Consider the following 22,632-nt stretch of genomic DNA (forward strand, 5'->3'; position numbering starts at 1 on the left):
AGAATATTTGTCCCTGCAAGGTTCAAAATTTGGGAAGCAAAGGAGTGGAAAGGATTTACCAGGATGAGACCTGAAGGGCTTCCTATCTAGCTCAGCATTTGAAACTCAGGCTGCACAGAGCCAGGGTTTGCAAAAAACTTAAAAAAAAAATCTAAAAATGCTAGTATTTCTAGCATCAAAGTCTAAAACAGCATTACCATCTTTTTGTTACACTCACAGACTAACAGAATGATAACTTCATGCACCGCCACGTAGTGGTAGTTATCTGTGTGCCTACAATTAAAGGTGTGCGCGTGGGGGTAGGGGTAAGGACTTACTGCATATCTGAGCTGCTTCACTGTAATGCTCTCAAGGCCCACAGTTAATAAGAAACAGGGACTTGATTGTGCCTCTTCAGCTTCATTTTTATTTTTATTTTTAGTCTCTGTGGCCGCTTTACTCCATGGTATAAGATAAACCTGAATGAAACTGGGCAGTATTGCCCTGACTTCAGTTTTCATTTAACACAGGATAATTGCAGCTACAGAGGTATTTACCACAGAGTACCTGAGATGTGGTAAACAATAGAGGTGCACCGATACTTTGGTCTGATATCAGATTCGTACCAGTATAAAGAAAATGGTCTGTATCACATATTGGCCTTATGGGGCCGATAATTTGGCAGATAAATGCCCGTGCTGTGTGCAGCTGCGATACAACATGCAGCAGAGCCAGCAGTGTGGAGAGCTGCTTCCAGCTGGTAAGTTGGGGGGGGGATCAATGCCCCCCATGGTGAGGGAGGGGGCAGAGGTAGGCACTTCCCAGCCGGGGTGGGGAGAACAGGGCATGCAGGATGGAGGCACAGCTTGTGGGGTGGGGGTGGCTCCTGCTGCTGCTTGTACCCCGGGGGGGGGGGGGGGGGTGCCACCGGATCTGCGTGAGGCAGGGTGAGCTGCAGCTGCGGGGTGGAGCCAGAGGTGGTGTTGCATGGCTCTTCTAACCAGGAGCTGGGCTTGGAGCAGGCTCTGGTGGCGCTGGGAGGAGGCTGCAGCCACCCCAGATTTCACCTCAGTTCTACTCCCAGCCTTGTGCTGCTGCCTACCACCTGGCACAGCCCTGGCTGAATGCCCCACCTCCACCCAAGTGCCAGGAAAAGCTGCAGCTGGGCTGGGCAGTGGGGTGGTAGTGCGGGGCTGGGAGCAGAGCTGTAGTGAAATCTGGGGTGGCTGCAACCCCCCTCCCAGCGCCACAGCAGCCTGCTCCAAGCCCAGCCCTTGGCAAGAAAAGCCCTGTGCAGCGCCGGCTCCGGCTCCGCCTCACAGCTGCAGCCTGTGCCACATAGATCCAGGGCTACATGCCCCTTTTCACCCTCCCAGAGTAGAAGCAGCGGTGGGAGCTGCCCCCACCCCACAAGTGGCAGCTCCGCCCCCTACCCTGGCTGAGCAGCACCTGCCCCTGCCCACTTCCTCACTGGGGGGGAGTGTTGTTCTGCCTCCCCACACCCCTTCCTTCCTTCCTTCCTTCCTTCCTTCCCTCCCTCCCTCCTCCCCTTCCACCACACTGGACTTACCAGCTGGAGGCAGCTGTAGTGGATATCAGATCAGTATCAGCCAATATGCCTCCTTAAATATCGGCTATCAGTATCATCCCCCAAAATCTCTATCGGTGCACCCCTAGTAAACAAGTTTCTTTGGGTAAATGCTCTGTCTTTTATTAAACCAACTAAATAGGTGGAAAAAATGTTCTTTGCAAGCTTTCAGGCATAAACACCCTTCTTCAGGTGTTACCTACCTTACTGGTAGGTAAGGAAGGGAAAATGAGGTGATACCTGGGATATGCTCTTGATCAAGCTGCAGGGGTAAAGCAGCAGCACTTATTTGTATTGTGTATGGCAGGTGGTCACTGAGGTATATTAGACGAGTTGCTGATTGAATCTTGCCATCTTCCTAAAACTGAATCTGTCTGTGAATTTTCCATCCTCCATCTTAGCAGGTTTGGCTTCTACATTTCCTTTTGCATTATTATTTTTTTTTAAATAGAAACTTTAAGTATTCTTTGCTTTGTCAAAGTTTTTTTGCATAAAAAAAATCTATTTACTTCATGTTCGGCTTGTTTAAGCAACACTGATACTTTCATTCTTATTTTCCATAGATATGCCTTTATGGATTGATTTGTCTTTTAGGAAAGCCAACCAGTGCTTTACTTTCTGTTCAGTCTGCCCCAGCACCAAGTGCAGCACATGCCCAGAAGAAGCACTGCGTTAGTTTGACCCAACTCACCCAACATCTGTATAGATTGTGTGCTTCTGTGGGGGGGTTTAGCGTTAAAAAGACTGCTGAAGTGCCTGATCTATACAGACACGGGGGAGCCAGGTCAAAGTAACTCGCTTCCTCTTCCAGTAAAGCACTTTTTTTTTTTACTTTTTTCTTTTTCCACGTCTGTCAGCAGCTGATGTTCACAGAGTGAGCAGTGATCAGGTTTAAAGAGCTTGAATATTCAGTGGATAAAAGGTAATGTTTGTGAGAAGTTTCACCATGACTTTTTGCGCTATAGAGAATAACAGTAGTGTCTGTTGTTGAGAGAGCCATTTCTCTGATTAACAAATGAAATTTCTTTCCCCAGTGCGTTCTCTTGGCTCTATAGCACTTAGAAAGGCAGAAGACATTGACTTCAAGTACCATTTCAATTTCTTCAGTGTCAATTTTAACGAGGAGCTGGTTGCACTATATGGTGGTAGTCTGCAAAGGCAGACCAGATTTGTTCATGAGTGCATAAAAGTAATCCTTAAATTGTACAAGGTAAGAAGTGAGAAATGTAGATGAATGGTATTTTCAGATTTTTCTTCTTTTCAGAGGATTTTTGTCCATTGAAAATTTGTGGGGTGAATTTTTTAAGCATATAGATTCTCAGTTATTTTGGGGAATTGCAAGAAAGATGCTGCTGCTTTGTTCATGATTTGTCAACTTCTTGTATACTCTGGTGGAATGTCCTGAGCCTTGGCTTGGTTCTTTCTCATATTTTTAGATAAAATACTTCTATTTTTAATATATTTACTTTTTTTCATTTGAGATGGAATAGGCTAATATTTCCTTCCGGAAATGTTTCTTGACATGCTTGGTACAGTGTTATAAACATTTATCATCAGTTAGAAACTACTGTTTCTGAAGTGTAACATTAACTATATAACACTTTTGCCTTGTAAGTCCCTGTAACTCTCTGTGTTAGCTTGGTTTTGGAGGACCAATTTTGGATAAATTAGTAACAACTCATCAAATGCTTAATGTGGATGTTTTCTTTGAGCAGCATGGTTTATTTCGGGGAAAAAATGTATGCCTGTTTATTACATGAGTTATCTCTTTTAAGTATTTGTTTCATTAAAAAGACTGCTTTCATGTAATTTTGAGTGATTACTTAATGCTTCTTTTTTTAAGGATCGTGAATTTGCACCAAGCAGTGTTGCAATAGTAGGCCATTCCATGGGTGGTCTTGTAGCAAGAGCATTGCTTACTCTAAAGAACTTTAAACCTGAGCTTATCAACCTCCTCATTACACAAGCCACACCTCATGTTGCACCTGTAATGCCTTTAGACAAATATCTTACTGGTAAGTTTACTTCTGTTCAAATCGTTACATTGGATGCTTGCTTATTCTTTTTTATTAGTGTTTGTGAGTGGATGGAAGTTTGTTACGTAGTGTGTGGCCTGAAGACTTATAGGACAAGTAGTGAACTCTGTGATGTTCTAGTAAATCTTTCCCTGCTTTGCTACCGAGAATGAAAATTAGAATATTAAAGCAATAGCATTCTTTATCAAGTAAACATCAAAATAAGATATCTGTTATTAAATAATAATAGCAGGGGTGGCATGAGGCAAAAAGAGCAAAATTAAAGGAGCTGTTGTGCAGTGCACTTCTGCCATGATTTAGATAGCTCCCTATTCGTAATGCATCCTTTCACGTTGTAAGAAGCATAGCTCCCTCTGATTTGCTTGAGCATCACTTATCCTAGACCCAGAAGTATAACATTGCTTCTTGACATGTCAAAAATGGGAACAGAAGAGGGACTGCTGCTAGGCTGTCAAGAACAGCTCTAACAAACCTTACTTATTTGACAGTATCTTGTTATAAAATAAGCTTATGGTAAAACTAGAACCTATTTTTAATACTTTTTTTTTAAAGATTTTTATACAGCTGTAAACAATCATTGGATTTTAAAAGCCCAGGATGTAAGAAATCTAACTATCCTTTCTGTGGCGGGAGGATTCAGAGATTACCAAGTTCGTTCAGGACTGGCTTTTCTACCCAGATCGAGTCAACATAATAGTGCCTTATCTGTTGTGGTAAAATCTTTTTTTTTTATTTGAATTTTCTTCTAATGAAATTGTTGGGTAACTATTTGTGGAGCAACTCTGCCTCTGAATAAAATGCACAGTACAGTATAGTATATTTTTAATTCAATGAGACTAGGTGTGAAAACATTAATCTGATAATGGGTGGTATAAAAACTTGGTGGCAAACAAGTAGAGAGAATATTTCATGTTGTGCTTATTTTTCCCCTTCTGCTTCAAAAGTTCACAGATGTTAAAATTCACTGAAAATCTGATTTTTATTCTGCATCCCTTGTAATAAAGTATTTTTATGAGACTGAGAGATTTCAAGAGGTGGATTGAACAAGGGTAATATTCCATAAGAACACCTTTCATTTTCTGTTTGATAGGGCTTTTCACTTGCTCAATATGTGCATACATGGGTTATCAACATGCATATTACCTTTGGCATGACTATAACAACACTTCTACTGCTGTAAGGTGGGGTGACTGTTCTCCTTGTATCAGCTCCTGGACTGTATAAGTGAAGCTAAACTGCAATAATTTACCCTTGAATAAAACAGATGGTAACGATTGCATTTTAGCTTCTCCTTACCATGGGATAGAGCAAATGGACAAAAGAGGAACAGATGAAAAGTGTGTCCCATTATTTCCACTTTTCCCTCTCCTCTTCCTTTTTTTTTGTTTGGTATACTTGGTTCAGCTGTCCACACTTTGTTATACACTTAACACACAGCTTTCTATTTCTATCCCCTCCATCTGCTTTTATTATATGGAATGGTTTACTTGCGGCCAAATGGAAATGTGGGCATCTTAAAAGGCTAGTTAATTGCAATTAACTTGCTTGTGATGAGTATCAACCTTTTTCTCTGAATCCTGTTTCTCACATCCTGAGAATTGAGTGGTTAAATTAGTTCCTGACTGATAAATGAGAAGCATCAGTCACTTAACATTTGCAAACTGATTCTTGTTGAATTTCTAGCAGCTTCTTGGTATTCAGCAGGGAGCAGTAGTCAGTTGTACTTTTATTATAATTTATCTTAGTAACAAATGTACATCTTTTTCTTACTTTGGTTCAGACCTTGCTGTGGTTATCTGTTGCCTTCAAACTAACTTATACTGAACTACATTTAAGTGTGTGTGCTCTCAGGAAAGGCTTTGGATATGAAAATGCATTGACTAATGACTAGTTGAAAGGATGGAATGTGCATTTATCCCCTTGTTCCTGTGCCAGTGTTGTTTTCTTTTTACTCTTTGGTGTTTATTCCCCAAAATATAAATGGCAGTCATATGCCTGCTTGGTCTTAATGTTGCTCGATTTAAACAATATAGGATCTTTTAGTTTCCTTTCATATTGTATCCCTTCTTTGCACCTCTTCTGGTTTGAGTTCTTTCTTGAACATGAATAACCAGAATTATACACGGTATTCCAGGTGAGGTCTCACAAGTACTTTTTACAGTAGTAATGCTTCCCTTAATACCTTCCCTGATGCACCTTCCCTAGAATCATTTTTGTCTTTTTCAGGATTGCATCTCACTCGGTTCATAATTTTCCTATAATCAACCACTGCACCCATGTCATTCTTCTCATTTTCTAACCGATGAGCTCCCAGTTTATAACAGAAGTTCTTGTTATTAGTTCCTAAATGTATAACTTTATTTTGAACTATTGAGTCTTATCTCAAGACTATTATTCTAGTTCTCAAGGTCATTCAGTTCTTCCTGTATGATATTCTGATCCTCTTTGTATTGATAATACCTCCCAATTTAGTGTCATCAGCAGACTTCACAATCACACTCCATTTTTTGCCAAGGTTTGATGAAAAATTAAGCAATTTGGTCTCAAGATCAATCCTGGAGGAACTCCAGTACTAACCTCCATCAAGGATGATACTTTCCCTTTAAAAAAATTCTGCTCTTGTCTTCCTTTTGGTTAGTTCCTCACCCATGTCTTGCTAATCCTCATCCTTTTCAACTTAATTTATACATTAAGAAAGCTGTTTTCTAAAATATATGCTGCTGAAATGATATGGTTTTAATTCTCAATATAATTGTAAGGCTAACTAAGCTTTTAAATTAATATTATGACATTACTGATATTAAATCTTTGATTAAGTACCAAAAAAAAAAAATTTTTTTTTCTGAACAGAGCTCAGCAGTTCCTCGAGCATGGGCTTCAACAGACCACCTCTCCATAGTGTGGTGAGTTCATTCATAAACAAACAAACAAAGTTAGGAGACAGACATGACTTCTATTTTTTTTTCCTGCTTTCATCACTATATGTCACTTCATTTAATCTCAGCATAATTTTCTGGTGACTACTTGCCCACTTTTCTGTGTTGTTATCTTTAAATAAAATTTTAATTGCATTCTCTCTCCTAGGTGTAAAGAACTGATATTGGCTACCATTAGGGCATTTTTTGATCTCATTGATGAGAACACCAAACAGGTTTGTAGCTCCACTCTCTTCCATATGCTGAAATAAAGTGCTTTTCCAGCTAACAACATTTCAGCCAGCATTGTAATACTAGGGACGAATACTGTATACTAGTTTTTCTGCATTATTCTTCCTGGTAATTCTATACCATTCTGGTAAATCTGTGCTACTTTTCCCCTGTGCTGAGCACTAATTCGTTCCCCGCTGCCACTGCTAGCCTGGGCCCCGTGCCAGCTCTGGGCTCACCTGTTAGGGCTGAGCCACGGCAGGAGCAGCTGGGTAGAAGCTGCTGCTCAGTGCGGAGGAAAGCAGCCCCCACACTCATCACTGCCAGGCAGTGTTTGCTGCAGCTGGCCACCTGGAGCTTGCACTGCACTAGGCTGCAGTGCAGCTGTTTCACCGCCGCCTCTGTGCTGCCCTGTGGTTGCTCCCACGTGGCCACTGCTGCCATGCTGGCCAGCACAGAGGTGACGGTGAAGCAGCTGCACTGCAGCCTAGCACAGCGTGAGCTCCAGGCAGGCAGCTGCAGCAAGCACTACCGGGGGGGGGAGGGCACTTCATGCCGAGTAGCAGTTTCGGGGGAACAAGCTGGTGTTCAGTGCAGGGTAAAAGCAGCTGCTCTCCGTTCCCATGGCCAGTGCCCAGTGCTGTAGCCGCTCAGAGCCCATGCAGGGCTGCCTGTGCCTGCTTTCTGTTGCACTGCGGCAGTGACACAGCAGAGAGGCAGGACAGCCCTGCGCGGGCTGTGAGTGGCTGCAGCAGGAAGCGCTGGCCACGGGGGAGGAGGCCCACTTTTCCACCATGCTGAGCACCAGCTCATTCCCCGCTGCTGTTGCTCAGTCCAGATGGGCAAGCACAGGGGTCAGCATGTGCTGGTCCCCACCATTACCATGGGGCTGGGGTGGGGGCACTGTGAGTGAGCAGGCACACAGGAGCCAGCGGCAGCTGGGTAGGAGCACAGGGCCTGCACCAGTGTCCTGGGACCAGCACTGGCAGGGCCCAGAGCAGGGCGGCAGGAGCATGGGGTCCCTGCCAGCAGGGGCTCTGTGGAGCCAGGTCAGCTCTCCCCTCTCCCTGCTGGTGCAGCCCAGCCCAGCTCCACAGACCCTGCCAGCCCACACCCCACATTCCTACTGCTCCGTTCTAGGCCCCGTTGGCACTGGCACAGGCCCCGTGTTCCTGCTCACTTCCGCCTGCCCCTGCCACCACTTTCCCGCCGCCTCCTGGCTGCGTGGCTAGACCATGGGACTTAGCAGGAGCTGGCCCAGCCCTGAGGACTGGGGCTATCCCTGCGGTCCTCTGCCTCCCCCTCTTCCTTACCTGCATTTTCTGTGCTGGCACAGCCATGAACAGCCCCATGGTCCCAGGCCAGAAGCCCCTCCTAGGCAGGGATTTCTGGTTGAGGGGGCGGGGCTTGCAGGAGCCTGCTGGGGCTTCCCCTGGGTCCTACTGCCCCTGGCTCCTGTCATCTTTGACAGGAGCCATGGGGAGGTAAATATTAATTTTTTAAATTTTTTAGGGGCTCCACAGGCCAGATAGAATGGCCTGGCGGGCCAGATGCAGGCTATATCTTGCCCACCCCTGTGTTACATGTTCCTCTCTTCTGGAGGTATAGGTTTTAGTTATGGAGGTTCCTGGTTGTATTCTCCATGTGCCAGAAAGAGCATGGTCATTTATACACACATAGATGTCCTGTGATTTTTGTGAATGCAAATTAAAGTGTAATTTTTTTCATAAGTGTTCATTTTTAGATAGCTTAAGGCAAGGGTGACCAACCTGTGGTACATGTACCACAAATGGCATGAGGATCTCTGTGTGGTGTGCAACAAATCAGGGAGAGTGCCAGCAGCAAAGTGATAGATTGGGAGGAAGCAGATCAGGCAGGGGATTGGAGTGGGGCTTATTTTGTGGCACACCTGCCAAAAAGGTTAGTTTCCACTGATTTAGGGGAAAGCTAATGAATTTACTCTTGTCCTTTTTTTGCTCATATTTTATTAAATATAGTTTTATTATTTTTTCCCCCACCTGCTTGCTTTCTTTGTTTCTCTTGCATCTCACAGTTGGATAAAGTATTTGAAAAATCTTTAACACTGTTTTTTTCTATTCCTGACTCTTATCGTTTTAGAGCAGTAAATGAAAAAAAAAAAAAAATAAGAAAGAGGTCTGGTGGCTGAAAATATCCAATAGCAGAGCCCATATCATTGGCGATGCCCTCCCAGATTTCTGTGTAGCAGCAGGGCATGGGGCTGCAGCCTGGCCAGATCCAGGACCCAGCAGCAGTAAGGGTGGCAGCAGCAGCATGGAGTTGTGCCACCCACTATGGTGGTGGCATGGAGTTATGCCCCACCACTGTCAGCACTTACATGTCGCCTATAGCCCATGTCATAAAAAGTCAATGGTCAGTTATTCTTTGAGAGCCTTCATTTGATACAGGCCTTCACTGTTCTCTCAAGCTTGCTCAGTTAAACTCTTCAACATGTAATGCTTAAGGATAGGGGACTGCTTTTTTCTGAAGTTGACTGATATTGGGCAGTAGGAGTAAAATTCTTCAGGACTTACTTGGGTTGGCCCTCATGATTCCATGTTTTAAAACCATACTTGCAGAGAGTGAAAGGGAGATCAAACAGGCTCATTTTTAGAAACAACATTTTGATGCTGTTTGGACATTTGAAATGTTTGTTAAACCCAGGAATTAGGATTTGTGGGCACAAGCAAATCCGTTGGCAAAAGGTGAAAAATTAATTTGTCACATGGCTCTCCAATTTATCACATTGGCACCTGTGTATGTGCCTCTGCATTGCAACGTAGTTAAAGTTTTTTGATTTTATGTATGCATAGTTATCTTTTTGCATCACTTGTTAAGTTCATACTTTGTATATTGCAATAATTGAATGTTAATAGGAATCCTAGAAAAACAGGGCTGGAGGGGACCTCATGAGTACAACCATCTGCTCAACCATTGTAGGCAAGTGTCAGTCTAACCCACTCCTAAAAACTTCTACAACCCTTCTCAGGAATCTGTTCCATTGCTTATATATGCCCATTGTTTAAAAGTTCGTAATATCCAGCCTATATTTCCTTTCTTTCAACTTAAGACTGTTTCTACTTGTCCTGTCTCCTGCAGCTACAGAGAAAAGTCTATCGCCATCATTTTTATAACCACTCTTCAGGTATTTGATGTTGATCTGTAGCGTTGATATTCTGCAGTTATTGAATTAAAAACAGAAACCATGTTCACCTCTGTCATCTTGACATTCTGATTCTGACTCTTAATTACTAAAACTGCATAGCTGGTTTACTGCTCTGGTAATTCATGTAAACTACATAAAATGCTAACACATCTTGTATTTTTAGATAACTGATGATCCAAAGAAAAGATTGTCAGTACTGAATCACCACTTTGTGAAACACCCAGCAAAGCTGTATGCGGAAAACCCTGAAACACTTACTGAACTTACAGGTTTGCCACTCTTATTTGTTACTGGGACCAGTGTTCATGGATACTGCATTGTTTAATCTCCTTGTAACCAGACTTCTGCAGCAGACTCTGTTAGGTACCATTCAGGTAATATTTCTAGTGTGTGGAAACAATTTGTGGGGCTTGACATTTGCTTTCTAATGAACTGAGCTTGCTATAGGATCTGCTGGGGCAAAGATATCTTTGTCACTTTTGAATTCTTCAGATTCTGGGGGCCTGCCAGGAACCAAAGTTGTTCCAATTTATGCCTGGCTGTCAATGGCCCTGAGACATTGCTTCAGCATAGCTAGAGGTGAGAAATGTTTGGACTATATCTCTTCCTGTGGCCATGTTTTCCACGCTGGCTGAAGGTGACTCTTGTATGTTGTGTATAATCACTCTACCAGGTACTCAGATCTGCTGATTCAGTTTCTGATATTTATTACTACTAGGGAGGGGAATAAGGAGAGAACTCTTGACTGAGAGTCCCATGGATCTTTTGTAAGCCAAGAATTGCAGAGACTTGATGTTTTTTTTTGAAGTGGGCTGGATGGTGGAAAATTATTCCCTTTGGTCAGGCTCTTTAGTTTATAATATAATGGATGTAGTGTAATATGTTAGACTTTCATTATTCAATTTCTCAGATTTCCCCTCAATTTTAAAAGCAATTAGGAATGTATTTTAATCTGAATTTTGTTGTCATTTGGCTAAATTTCATAGACATTAGGGCTGGAAGGGACCTCGTAAGATCATCAGGCCCAGCCCTCAAATTTATCCTTTGTCATGCCATTGAGTTTAATGAAGTTACCCTTGGAATCAATTTGCCTCTTTGTTTTATATGTTGGCATCTCTAATAAAACCGTCTAAGTTATTCCCCCAAGGCATATTTCTATCAGCTATAATTCCTTTTTATAGCTCATCTTCTGCTCCTGATTCTTTATAGGCTAGAAGAAGGCAGGGCAGGCTTACACCTCACAAACAAATTTAAAAAGTGCAATCTAGCCTGCCTTCTGCCCCACCTGAGAGTAATATGCCTAACTACCTCTTTCTGTATGCCCTGTCATGTGAATATGTTATTGGGTAAAGATAATGTGTTGTGGTTGTTGTATTTCCTTTGCTTAGCCTCCATACTGTCTTTGAAGCCAGAGGGCAAGTTTTTCTTTGAGACCTTGATTATGAAGAGACTCATGTCTATTTATTAATTTGGAAAGTAAAAAAAATAAATAAAAAAAAATTAGATCCTTGGGTGTAATTGGTCTCTGTATAACTGATCTTTAGCCATAATATGCAATTCTGCAAGGCAGTCCTGATAGTTTGATTGTGGGTCTGATCAGCTATTTCCTGGGAATGTGAACAAAGAGATATTAAATACATTTTGTTAAAGCAGAATATTTGTTATAGTTCGTAAATGTCTACTGAAGATTACTGTTATACAGTATAGACAGTTCATAGAGTAACATACCAACAAGGCAAGGCTTAAATCTATTTGAATTGTGCAGAAGTGAATAAATCAAAGCATGCTTACTTCTAGGAGCCTTCATTTGGATTAAAATCAAAACCTCAAAATGGAACTATACAGTATACAATGTAAGTAACACTCTTTTCTTTTTATAATTATATCTTCTGTTTTTTCAGCTCTTCCTTGCTAATTTTTTTTCCTTTCATTAGGAATCTGACGGAAAATATTTTACGTTCCCTCTTGCAAGCCACAGAAAATCTTACAGTCATGTTCATTGTCAAAACAGTATGTTGGTGAGGAAATGCTTATTTTCTGTGTTGTAAATTTATGTTTATGAAGCTGAATTGCTTCCAATTAGGGTACTTCTACTGCCTTAATAATTAGGAGCAGATGTCAGTTCCTTGACTGTCCTCACAAACTGTTACTTGATTGAACGGGCATACTGTTTAGTATATATTGTTTCTAGTATTACCATCACCATAGTATCTGAAGCTACATAAAGGAATTGCCCATTTTAGATTTTGTGATTGATTTTTCCGCCCCCCCACCCCATCCCCGCTTCCTAACTTAAGCAGCTTTGCTGTTGTTTGTAATCCATATTCCCTGGTGTAATTTCTTGACTTCAGTAGGCATGCTTCCATGCAAAACATGGTCTTAAAATTCAGTGGAGACTTGAGTGTTACATTTTTTTATCTTTAGCACTTGGTGTGTAGTCCCAAGTGGTGGTGACTGCTGTTTACCAAATGAACAGTTGATAGGTATGAATGGAGAGGATGTAGCCAGGCCATACACTCAACTCTGATTTTTTTGTCCTTGCTCTCCCCCCTCATCATCAGTATGTTAACATGTTATCAGTATGTTATGAACCTCAGAATAGTTTGCCATAAAATATGTAATTGACTAACGTTCTTGAAATCAAAAGAAGGTAGGAGGAGTTGAAATCATTATCAACTGCCAAGGATGTAGATTGTATTAGACTGCTTTGAATGGCATAATGGGGTAATTTTGCCTTTCAAAGTAGGCTTAATATCTAACAACAGTGATTGTAGCATTGTTTATTTTTGACAAATTGATTATAGATTAAATATTTTCTTGTTAATTATTGTGCAGCAGTAGCTGTTTTTTCAGAACATTTTTAAAATTAGACATCTTTATTTCCATTCTTTATATTTGCATTTTTCTAACAATGTGCCACAATTTTATTGCACCAGCCATTCTATTATTTGAGGACATAATACCTTATCAGCAAGAAGAACACCACCATTCTATTTGGAGAATTTAGCTAGGCATAGTATGTTTACCTGATTTAGAATTTTACTAGGGCACTAGGATTACTAATCCATCCCTTATGAAGTATACTTCTGAAGTATTTAAAGCACTCCTGCTTTGTCTCTTTCAAAGGCAAGCTTTAGTGTTTTCATGATTAGCAAACATGACAGTGGTAAGTTGTTGGAACAGTTTATTTTTTTTAACCAAATATTTTTCACAATCATACTCCTATCTTCTCCTGCTTGTAATCATTAATTCTTGGACTGTCATGTCAGATTTCTTGCTAGCAGATGCCTCATCAGTAATACAGGATTGTGACTTCAGCTCAGGACCAACAAAAAGAAAGTGTGCAATAATCTCTAATTATAACAAATTGCCGAAGCAGCTTAGTAGAAAGCTACACTTCTATGTACAATTACACTTTTGGTTCAGTGTGTAAAATATTTCTTAAGAGAAATTGGTTACTATGGTGATGGCGAATGTAGAAATGCTCAATAGATAATAATAAGGAAATGAAGCTTGAAGTCTGCTCTTTTTTTAGTAAACAGATCCTGTTGTATTTAAAGACGAGGGATTTTAGAAGAGCCGTTGACATCTGGTGACTAATAATTAGGCAAATGTGAATTGGAAGTCTGACTGATAACCTACTCTTAAGTTGTTGGAGTGAAGTTTAATATTTAATTATTTTATTTCTAAATACACATTTAAAGTAATAATGCACATCTGTATTGTATTAACAGGACACAAGTAGCTGGATTTATGGCTGTGTAAATAGTAATTCCTCTATGTGGTGAGTGTAAATACTTATGTAGATTTTATAACAACAATTTTGGGTGTTTAGGTGTGTGAGAGCAGTTTAAGAACTGTTGAGATTTAAGTAAAATTAGTGCTGTTAATAATTCAAGTGTTAGCTGTACAATCTACTTTTTCACAATTATCTAATTAAACTCAGCAATATTAACTAACCTGGTACTATTTGTAACTGTCATGGTAGTGTAAACTTTATTTTGTATCTAATCTGTTAGTGATATATCTTATTAATATTGGATACATCCTCTGTCATGGAATTTTGTTCACTGCATGTAGGGAGATGGTGTGTAGATATAAACGTATAATCTTTGTCAACTGAGGCAGAACTTTCAGGCAGTAGTTGAAAAAGTTGGTTTCATATGTTATCTTTAAAGTTCCCCTTATCTTTGGGAGCAATGGATGTTTTTGTCTTTGTAAACTTATAAGAAACTAGGCACTCATTTAGTGTGAAAACTGATCTCATTTAATGAATATTTAACTTTAGAAAGTATAAAGATTAATAATAGCTGGGATTGGTCCTTATTCATGTATCTGTAAGACATGGTTCTGCCAAATTGTCCAAAATAAGATTTGCCATCTCTAGTATTCCAGTCGTAAATTACTTGGTTTTGCTAAATTACAATGTGCACTATATGAAATCATTTATTTGTATTAGACGTAGATATATGTCCTATTTAGTGTCTTGTACGTCTCTACAGAGATGGAAAAAACTGCTGGTACCTTAATCCACTGTTATGATTTAGCTCCCTTCGTGAAGATGTACATCTTGCAATTTTGGCTTTTAAAGCATTTTAATTTTTACAGCCTGGAAGGTGTTGATTTATCTTGGAAAGCTGAGTTGCTGCCAACTGTAAAGGTAAGCCAGGCCATATGTTTTTGTTGTAGCAAAAGTGGAGGGTTCATTTACTTGAAAAAGCTTTTATATAGGATTATGAATAACTTAATGCAGTCATTTATGGGATAGAATTGACAGCTAATGTCTGAGACAGGGTTCTTCTTGGAATACAAGCTAGAGACGATGAGAAATGCTCTTATTGAAAAATTGTGTTCTCCTTTCTTTTTGAAGGTTTATGAAAATTACATTTATCCTCAAAAATTATTTTTTCACTCAAAGCTGTTTTTCACGTTAAAATCCATTTAATTAACTTGTATGCAAAACAACCAAGAAAGCTGGATTCTACAAAAACTGGTATGGGGAAAACAAGGGAATTAAGTGTTACATTTACAAGGAACCTAAAAAGGTTACACTTTAGTAAAATTGCACAAATGAAACAGTAAGATGTTCTCCATAACTTTTCTATCACTTACCATATATGAATTGTCACTGGAATTTCATTGCAGGCAGTTTTACTATTGAACTTGTTAGGAGAAGGATTAGATCCTTTCTAAAGGGTTGGGTGTAATCTTTTGAAATTTGTATTCAACTTGAGTAAGAGAACATAATATAGCACAGGGCTGTCCAACTTCTAAGCTCCCGGGGGTCACATGCCACGCAGGCTGCACTAGGTGTGCCACACAGATGATTTCTCCTTCCCCACTGTTGTACCCATGTGGGTGTTCAAGCATGATTTCCCCCTCTCCACCACATGTCCACACAGACGCAGCCCCCTTCTCTCTCCGCAGCCATGGACTCTCCCTCAGGTCCCTATGCCGGAGTGGAGAGCCTGGAGGGGTGGCTAGGTGAGAACCCAGGACCTGCACACTAATTTCTTGTGGGCTGTATGTGGCCCATCAGCTGCCAGTTCAATAGCACTGATGCAGCGTAGTGTCCTATGGTACCTAATACTGCACTGATACATTTAATGCAGGGAAGCTCTATATGAGCTGTTTATTCTTAGTCATGTCTTCTTTGTTGATGTGAAGTTTGAAGCATATAACTCTTGGTATGCTGGGTGAAATGTTCCTTCTAGGGGTACAGAATTGGATTTTGTAATCTTAGGGGTACAGGTAAACCTCCTTTTGTATTCGCTGTACCCATGCTCTTCTGAGGGTTGCAGCAAGTTGAAACAGGACTGAGTGACAGCAGCCTACTAAGGCTGTCCCTGAAGCCTGGAGTCTCAGCAGTGCCTCCTACTTTGGGGTCTACAAAGGGTTAATTTCCCCAACTAGATATGCATAAAAAGGCTAGATTAGGGTTGAGAATTTTGCCAAATTGTATGTTAGTTTATAATTGCTAACTTGGTTTTTCTTTTTCTAGGCTGTAACTCTGAAACTTCAGGAATATCCTTTTTTGTCCCATCTTGTAGTCCATGTACCATCCACTAATGGAAATAAGGTATTTAAGATGAGAGTCTAACATTTTACTCAACAGGGTGTTCACACTAGTCAAATACTATAATTCCTTGTCCTTCATTATAAGAAATTAAATATGTGGAGCTGCACTAAATCATTCTTAATTTGAAAACCTACTTTAAGTGTCCAATGAGAGGTACATGTATTGTTTTTCCAAGTATTTTAATACAGAGTTTTTTCCAGTAATTAGAATTCCTCACAGGAGTTGCATCTTTTTATTTAAAAAAAAAAAAAAGGGGGGGGGGGGGAGCAGTAATTCTCCAGTTGGTCCACAGAATTCCTGCTGGTGGTTCTAGTTCATTTCTTCATTTCTCCCTTCTAAATACTAAGACCTAAGACATCTAAATATATTTTCTTAGTATCCATCTCCTCTGTAAGCAGTTGCTTATACAGGGTACAGAGAACACGAAGTTGTGACACAGCTGCTTAATAATTGAGAAGGTGAGAGGAGGTTGTCTGTAAAAGTTTCACTTAAGATAATGGTCAATACTGTATCTAAATCTTGAAAAATCACTTTTTGTAATGGCAAATGGGAAATATTAGGTCTGAGGTGAGGTGAGAATATATATTAAAATTAAAGAAATGCATAAATTGTAGAGCCATGTTTTGTTAAAATTATGTAGTCTTATTCATGTGAGCATAATTAAAGTTGTTTGAAATGGCAAACTAAGAATTCTTGGAATTAGTCAAGTCAGTACTGCATGTGGCCATAGTGCTGCAATCTCTGTCCTTTGCCAGAATACCTCCTGAAGGGTGTTGCAGCTGATTAAAAATCAGAACAGGTATGATACTACTCTGTAGCCATTCTATTGCATGCTAACAGCTGAATCAGTTGGTGAGCAGCTCCTGTAATGGGATGTGAAAAGGTTTACTCTTCAGTGAGTTAAAACTCAAAACAGGAAGCTTACAAGAAGTGGAAACTTGGACAGACTACTACAGAGGAGTATAAGAGGATTGCTCATGCATACAGGGATGAAATTAGGAAGGCCGAAGTGCAATTGGAGTTGCAGCTAGCAAGGGACATGAAGGGTAATAAACGTTTCTACAAGTATATAAGCAACAAGAGAAAGATTAGGGAAAGTGCGGGTCCCTTACTAAATGGAAGAGGCAAGCTAGTGACAGATGTTGTAGAAAAGGCTGAAGTTCCCGATGCCTTTTTTCAGTCTTCACAGGCAAGGTCAGCTCCCAGACTGACAACATAGTGCGAGGAGGAGGCAAGCAGCTGATAGTGACGAAAGAACAAGTTAGAGACTATCTAGAAAATCTGAACATGTATAAGTCCATGGGACTGGACATAATGCACCTGAGGATGCTGACTGAGTTGACTGGTGCAATTGCAGGGCCGCTGGCCATTATCTTTGAAAACTCACGGTAATTGGGAGAGGTCCCAGATGATTGGAAAAAGGCAAAAATAGTGCCCGTCTTTAAGAAGGAGATGGATCTGGGGAACTACAAACTGGTCAGCCTCACTGCAGTCCCCAGAAAAATCATGGAACAGGGCCTCAAGGAATCCATTTCTAAGCACTTAGAGGAGAAGATGATTAGGAACCATCAGCATGGATTCACCAATGGCAGGTCATGCGTAACCAACCTAATTGCCTTCTATGATAAGATGACTAGCTCTATGGATACGGGAAGAGCAGTGGACATGATATACCTTGACTTTAGCAAGGCTTTTGATATGGTCTCCCACAATATTCTTTTAAGCAAACTAAGGAAGCATGGATTGGATGGACTGTAAGGTGAATAGAAAACTGGCTGAATCATTGGGCTCACAGGGAAGTAGTCAATGGTTTGCTGTCTAAGTGGCAGCCAGTATCAAGTGGAGTGCCTCAGTGGTTGGTCCTGGGGGTGGTTTTGTTCAATATCTTTATCAGTGATTTGGAAGATGGGCTGGAATGCACGCTCAGCAAGTTTGCAGATGACATCTACTACTCCACCCATCTTGATATGTTGGAGGTTAGGGCTAGGATTCAGAGAGACCTTGACAAATCAGAGGATTGGACCAAAAGAAATCTCATGAGGTTCAATAAGGAGAAGTGTCAATTCCTACGCTTGGGACACAACAGTCCCATACTCTGCTACAGGCTGGGGACTGATTGGCTAAGCAGCAGCTCTGCAGAAAAGGACGGGGGGGTTACAATAGACAGTAAGTTGAATATGAGCCAACAGTGTGCCCTTGTTGTGAAGAAGGTTAACAGTTTACTGGGCTGCATTAGTAGGAGCGTTGCCAGCAGATTGAGGGAAGTGATTATTCCCTTCTATTTGGCACTGGTGATGCCACATCTGGAGTACTGTGTCCACTTTTAGGACCCCCAATACAGAAAAGATGTGGACAAATTGGAGAGTCTGGTGAAAGGCAGCAAAAATGGGTAGAAGGCTGGGACACATGACTTATGAGGAGAAGCTGAAGGAACTAGGTTTATTTAGTCTGGAGAAGAGAAGACTGAGGGGGAATTCATTAGCAGCCTTCAACTACCTGAAGGGTGGTTCCAAAGAAGATGTAGCGAGACTATTCTAAGTAGGGGCAGATGACTGAACAAAAGGAGCAAAGGTCTCAAGTTGCAGCAAGGGAAGTTTAGGTTAGATATTAGGAAAAAACTTTCTCACTAGGAGGGTAGTAAAGCACTGGAATACGCTATCCAGAGAGGCGGTGGAATCTCCATGCTTGGAGGTTCTTAAGATGTGGCTAGGCAAAGCCTTGGCTGGGATGGTATATTTGGGGATGGTCCTGCTTTGAGCAGGGGGATAGACTAGACCTCCTGAGGTCCCTTCCAACCCTGATTTTCTCTGATTCTGTTTTTTAACAACCTTTGCACATTCTCTGCCTGAGGTTCTAAAGATAATAGGGCCAGATCCAAGGCTCCAGCCTTGTGTTCTTTTCAGATTTATGCAATAAAATAATATTTCTTTGTTGCAGTTTACTTTGGACTGTGAATTTTTCAAAGAGGATTCCAGGACAGTACAACTGCCTGTAACACATCTGTTTTCTTTTGGTAGGTATTGTGTACTGCTCTTCCAAAACTCAAACTCTGCCATTATATTTAATAATACATTTTGTCCTTGAGAGCTTCTGTGATCAATCTGAGTACATTTAAAATAATTGCTATTAAATGAATCTTAAGTTCATGCTCTGGTTGTTAATTTCTGGAAATGTTGTATAATAATTGCATATATAACGTATCTCTACTTCCAAGAAAGAGATTAATGAGCTTTTCAAGCAAATCCATTAATCTAACAATTAGAACTAACACAAGGTATTCAATTCTACAGGGCTTTCTTCAAGCAAAATTTTATTAAATTCAACTGGTCTAATTTACAATGTACAGCTCCAGGGCTTTGGCCAGGTAAAATTTTTTAATAAAAAGGTCTTGTTATTCACTAAGTAGTTCTTTGGGAAATGTAGGTGAATAAATACAGTTCTTGAATTTTTTGTTTGTTTGTTTTTGTTTAGATATATCAAGCTTTTAAAATCTACATTGAGGGCCAATGTCAGTCACCCAAAGGTAAACTTCAGGTTTTCCTGGAACATATATTAGTGGTTGCAGTAAAATGTTCACTTGAAAAGGCAGTGAAAAATATAGCTGTCTCTAGACTTTCTAATGTTCTACATTGTAATGTGATTGCTTTCCAGTTTTTAACTTTGAGACACAAAACTAATACAAGTACTAAAGCTTGAGAACTTTGGAGACAAAGACTTGTTTGTCTAATGAGTAGGTACAGTATGGGCAAGGTTATTCAAGCTTTCTAAAATTGTCTTGCCAGGGTGCCACACCTCCTTCTCTGGAAGGACAATAGATAAAAATGAGAAGGTAATCTTTACCCCATCCGTCCTTGGCATTTGTCACTTAAACTAGAGGCTCTTATTATGTTAATAGTCTCTATCTGGAACTGAACTGTTATTTCTAGTGTCATCACATGGTGAGGATTGTATTTGCTGTTGACTGGGTGAAAATTGAAATGTCAAACTACTTCTGTGTGGATAGAAAATCTAGGTCTTAATGCACTTCTCTGTTTCCAAATAAAATAAAATTAGATAGGGGGGTGTCATTTTGGTAGCTCAGTATTAACAGTGCATTAAGATAAAGTTTTTTTTGTTTTTTTTTCTAATGTGTTATAGGAAGCTTCCTAATTTATATAAATGTCAAGTTTCTAGTATTTTTTTTGTTTGGAAATTTAATGTGCAAAAGAGAAATTTTAATGCATAAGTCATAGTGAATTAATATAAATGGAGAGAGATGTCAATCATAGTTGTTGTGCCAGTTAAGCTCTTTAAACTGTGAGCTAGTTTTACCTGGCCATGCCAGGATCTATCCCAGACTCGATACCCATAGATATAATCTGTGTAATAGCATGTATGTGTGAGAGTGGTTTTACAGGCAGATTGAGTTTAGCAAGGGTTTATTAGATGCAGTAAGGTGCTTTATTAATTTGCCTAGTTAATGGAGGATAATTATTACATTTCACTCGTAGTGATCATGTAAGTATTTATATACAATACATACCCCACACGCATCCAAACTTTATGCTGTCAACTGAAAAATTAGCTCATAATTTACCATTAAATAGCTTTAAATATAGTGAAGACTTCTTTCCATGCAGATTAAATGGAAACTATAGATGATGCATCAGTCTTGGTTTTTTCAAAAATTAGTTTCAAAATCAGTTGTATGTCTAAGTTTAAGTACTTGTGCAAAGCTGCATATGTTTGATGTAGCAAAATAACCCCATAGTCATTTTAACCATTGTGTAGAACTATGAATGAACTATAGTAATGTAACCTCATCCAGTGTTTCATAATTTATATTGACTTCTGCTCCTTTTCAGAAAGAAAACATAGTATTTACAGACTTCATGTACCATGGTCACATGAAGACTTAATAACTGTATCTAAGTAAGTATTTTAGAGAATGTAATATATTTTCTTGGCATTTTTCAAAGTAGAGATTATATCAGAGTCATCAGAATATTAAGTAACCAAGTCTTAACTATTTGAGCTGTATCTCTCTTCCTTCCTTAACCCTTGCACCCTTCTCTAGAATTACGTATTTTCACTGCTAAAAGTACTCTGTCCCTTATGCATTTGTCAGTCTTAGTTTATAAGGTTGATTTATAAGGGTTCAGCAAGCAAAATCTTTATTCCACTATCTTAAGATGCAATTTTCAACGTTCCTTCTTTCCACATGTTCCCCTACAGGGACAGACAGTATATTTGTAGTAAGAAAAAGCTCAAGAGGTGCTCCATCTGTGCAGTGAGAGATCCAAGAAATTGTAAGACGATAGGGTTGCCATGTCTCATCCTAACTCTGACAGGGGAAGGGAGGTTAGAATTCTGGATAGCTTATTGGGATTGCATTTCTTTTATAAACCTCCTCTCTTTACCCAGCCTACTCAGTTTTCTGCTCTTCTGCGTTGATGAGTCATCCTTTTCCACCCTTGGTATTAGCCAGCTGTATCTTCTAAATCAGGGATGTCAAATTCATCCAGCCCTTTGGGCCAGATTTGGAATGTGGGGCTATGTCATCTGACCCTCAGGGCCAGAAATGCAACAGCAGCAGCTCATCCCACCATAAAATTTTCAGCCTCACAGGCAGTTCTGCAGCCCAGGTGATATAATTCCATGCTCCACATGCATCCCACCAGGCTGGAAAGTTGGTGGTAGGTTGTGTGTCAGCCCAGTGGAGAGCCCTGGGGGCCAGATGACAGCCCTGTGGGCTGGACCTGGCCCAGAGGCTGAGTCTTTGACACCCCTATTCTAAATCATCCAGAACTGTTCTGGAATAAGTTTTTAAAATTCTCTACACCCTTTTGGACTGAACCACTTCTCAAGAGAAAAATCTTATATGAATAATTTGGTAAAGAATCTGTTGTTTTTTTCAGTTTCACCTTCTTCCCAAGACCTAGGATTCAGGATTTTTTTGAAGATATTGTTCTTTCTGCTTTTACTGTATTTCAGAAAAGTAGTAGTGTGTGCTATCATTTGGGGATCTGAATAAAAAAAACTAGTAAGAATGCTAGACAGGCTCATCTAGCTCTGGTGCTGGAGTGCCCTTTCAAATACTCCAAAAAATAAAAAAGAAAACTAAAAAGTTCACAAACCCATGGAAGTCTAAAATGCTTTATTTTCTCTGGCTTTCCTCATAGTTGTGAAAGAGGGAAGGTTCCTTTTTCCCCAAAAATATCTTTTAATCCATGGAGAAGAAGCTGGTGGCCATCACTGAGCTCCATTTGAGGGAACTGGATGGCCAAACTTAAATCAAGGGCAAAATACCTGTCTTGAACATTTAAGTTTCTGGATCTCAAGGGCAAGATGCATAAAGGAAATAGCAGATAGACCTTTCAATATGGCCCTTGACCATTCAGTATGGTCCTTGCAACAGAAATCCTGGGAAGTAGGCTACCCCAGGTAGAACAGTTTCTAGTCAGCCAATACACAATGACAAAACTTTTCTTCTTCTGGAAAACAAACTAAAACATGTGTTCCCAGTAGGGGTGTACCAATAAACATTCTTTTGGCTGATACCAGTGGTCGATTGTTAACCAGCCATATTGGCTGATACCGATCTGATTGCTGATATGCAGCCCAGCAGTTTGGAGAGCAGC

At 40.2% G+C, this 22,632-nt stretch overlaps 1 protein-coding gene across 2 annotated transcripts in view; it reads left to right on the forward strand.

The window, feature by feature from the left end:
* Positions 1 to 22,632, forward strand: part of PGAP1 (post-GPI attachment to proteins inositol deacylase 1) — a 58,221-nt gene that overhangs the window by 8,415 nt on the left and 27,174 nt on the right. Inside the window, exons 3-17 of one of the 2 annotated variants that reach the window (XM_014594387.3) lie at positions 2,602 to 2,777; positions 3,411 to 3,582; positions 4,156 to 4,316; positions 6,454 to 6,506; positions 6,688 to 6,754; positions 10,097 to 10,202; positions 11,731 to 11,786; positions 11,868 to 11,951; positions 13,668 to 13,717; positions 14,542 to 14,593; positions 15,935 to 16,012; positions 18,950 to 19,025; positions 19,303 to 19,376; positions 19,484 to 19,535; positions 20,857 to 20,923. In XM_014594387.3, the coding sequence (XP_014449873.1) occupies positions 2,602 to 2,777; positions 3,411 to 3,582; positions 4,156 to 4,316; positions 6,454 to 6,506; positions 6,688 to 6,754; positions 10,097 to 10,202; positions 11,731 to 11,786; positions 11,868 to 11,951; positions 13,668 to 13,717; positions 14,542 to 14,593; positions 15,935 to 16,012; positions 18,950 to 19,025; positions 19,303 to 19,376; positions 19,484 to 19,535; positions 20,857 to 20,923 (1,324 nt within the window). The remainder of the gene's footprint in view (positions 1 to 2,601; positions 2,778 to 3,410; positions 3,583 to 4,155; positions 4,317 to 6,453; positions 6,507 to 6,687; positions 6,755 to 10,096; positions 10,203 to 11,730; positions 11,787 to 11,867; positions 11,952 to 13,667; positions 13,718 to 14,541; positions 14,594 to 15,934; positions 16,013 to 18,949; positions 19,026 to 19,302; positions 19,377 to 19,483; positions 19,536 to 20,856; positions 20,924 to 22,632) is intronic. The other variant, XM_019492335.2, reaches the window with a different exon arrangement.

The sequence above is a fragment of the Alligator mississippiensis genome, chromosome 4 (genome assembly GCF_030867095.1).
Source record: "Alligator mississippiensis isolate rAllMis1 chromosome 4, rAllMis1, whole genome shotgun sequence".
Taxonomy (NCBI): Eukaryota; Metazoa; Chordata; order Crocodylia; family Alligatoridae; genus Alligator; species Alligator mississippiensis.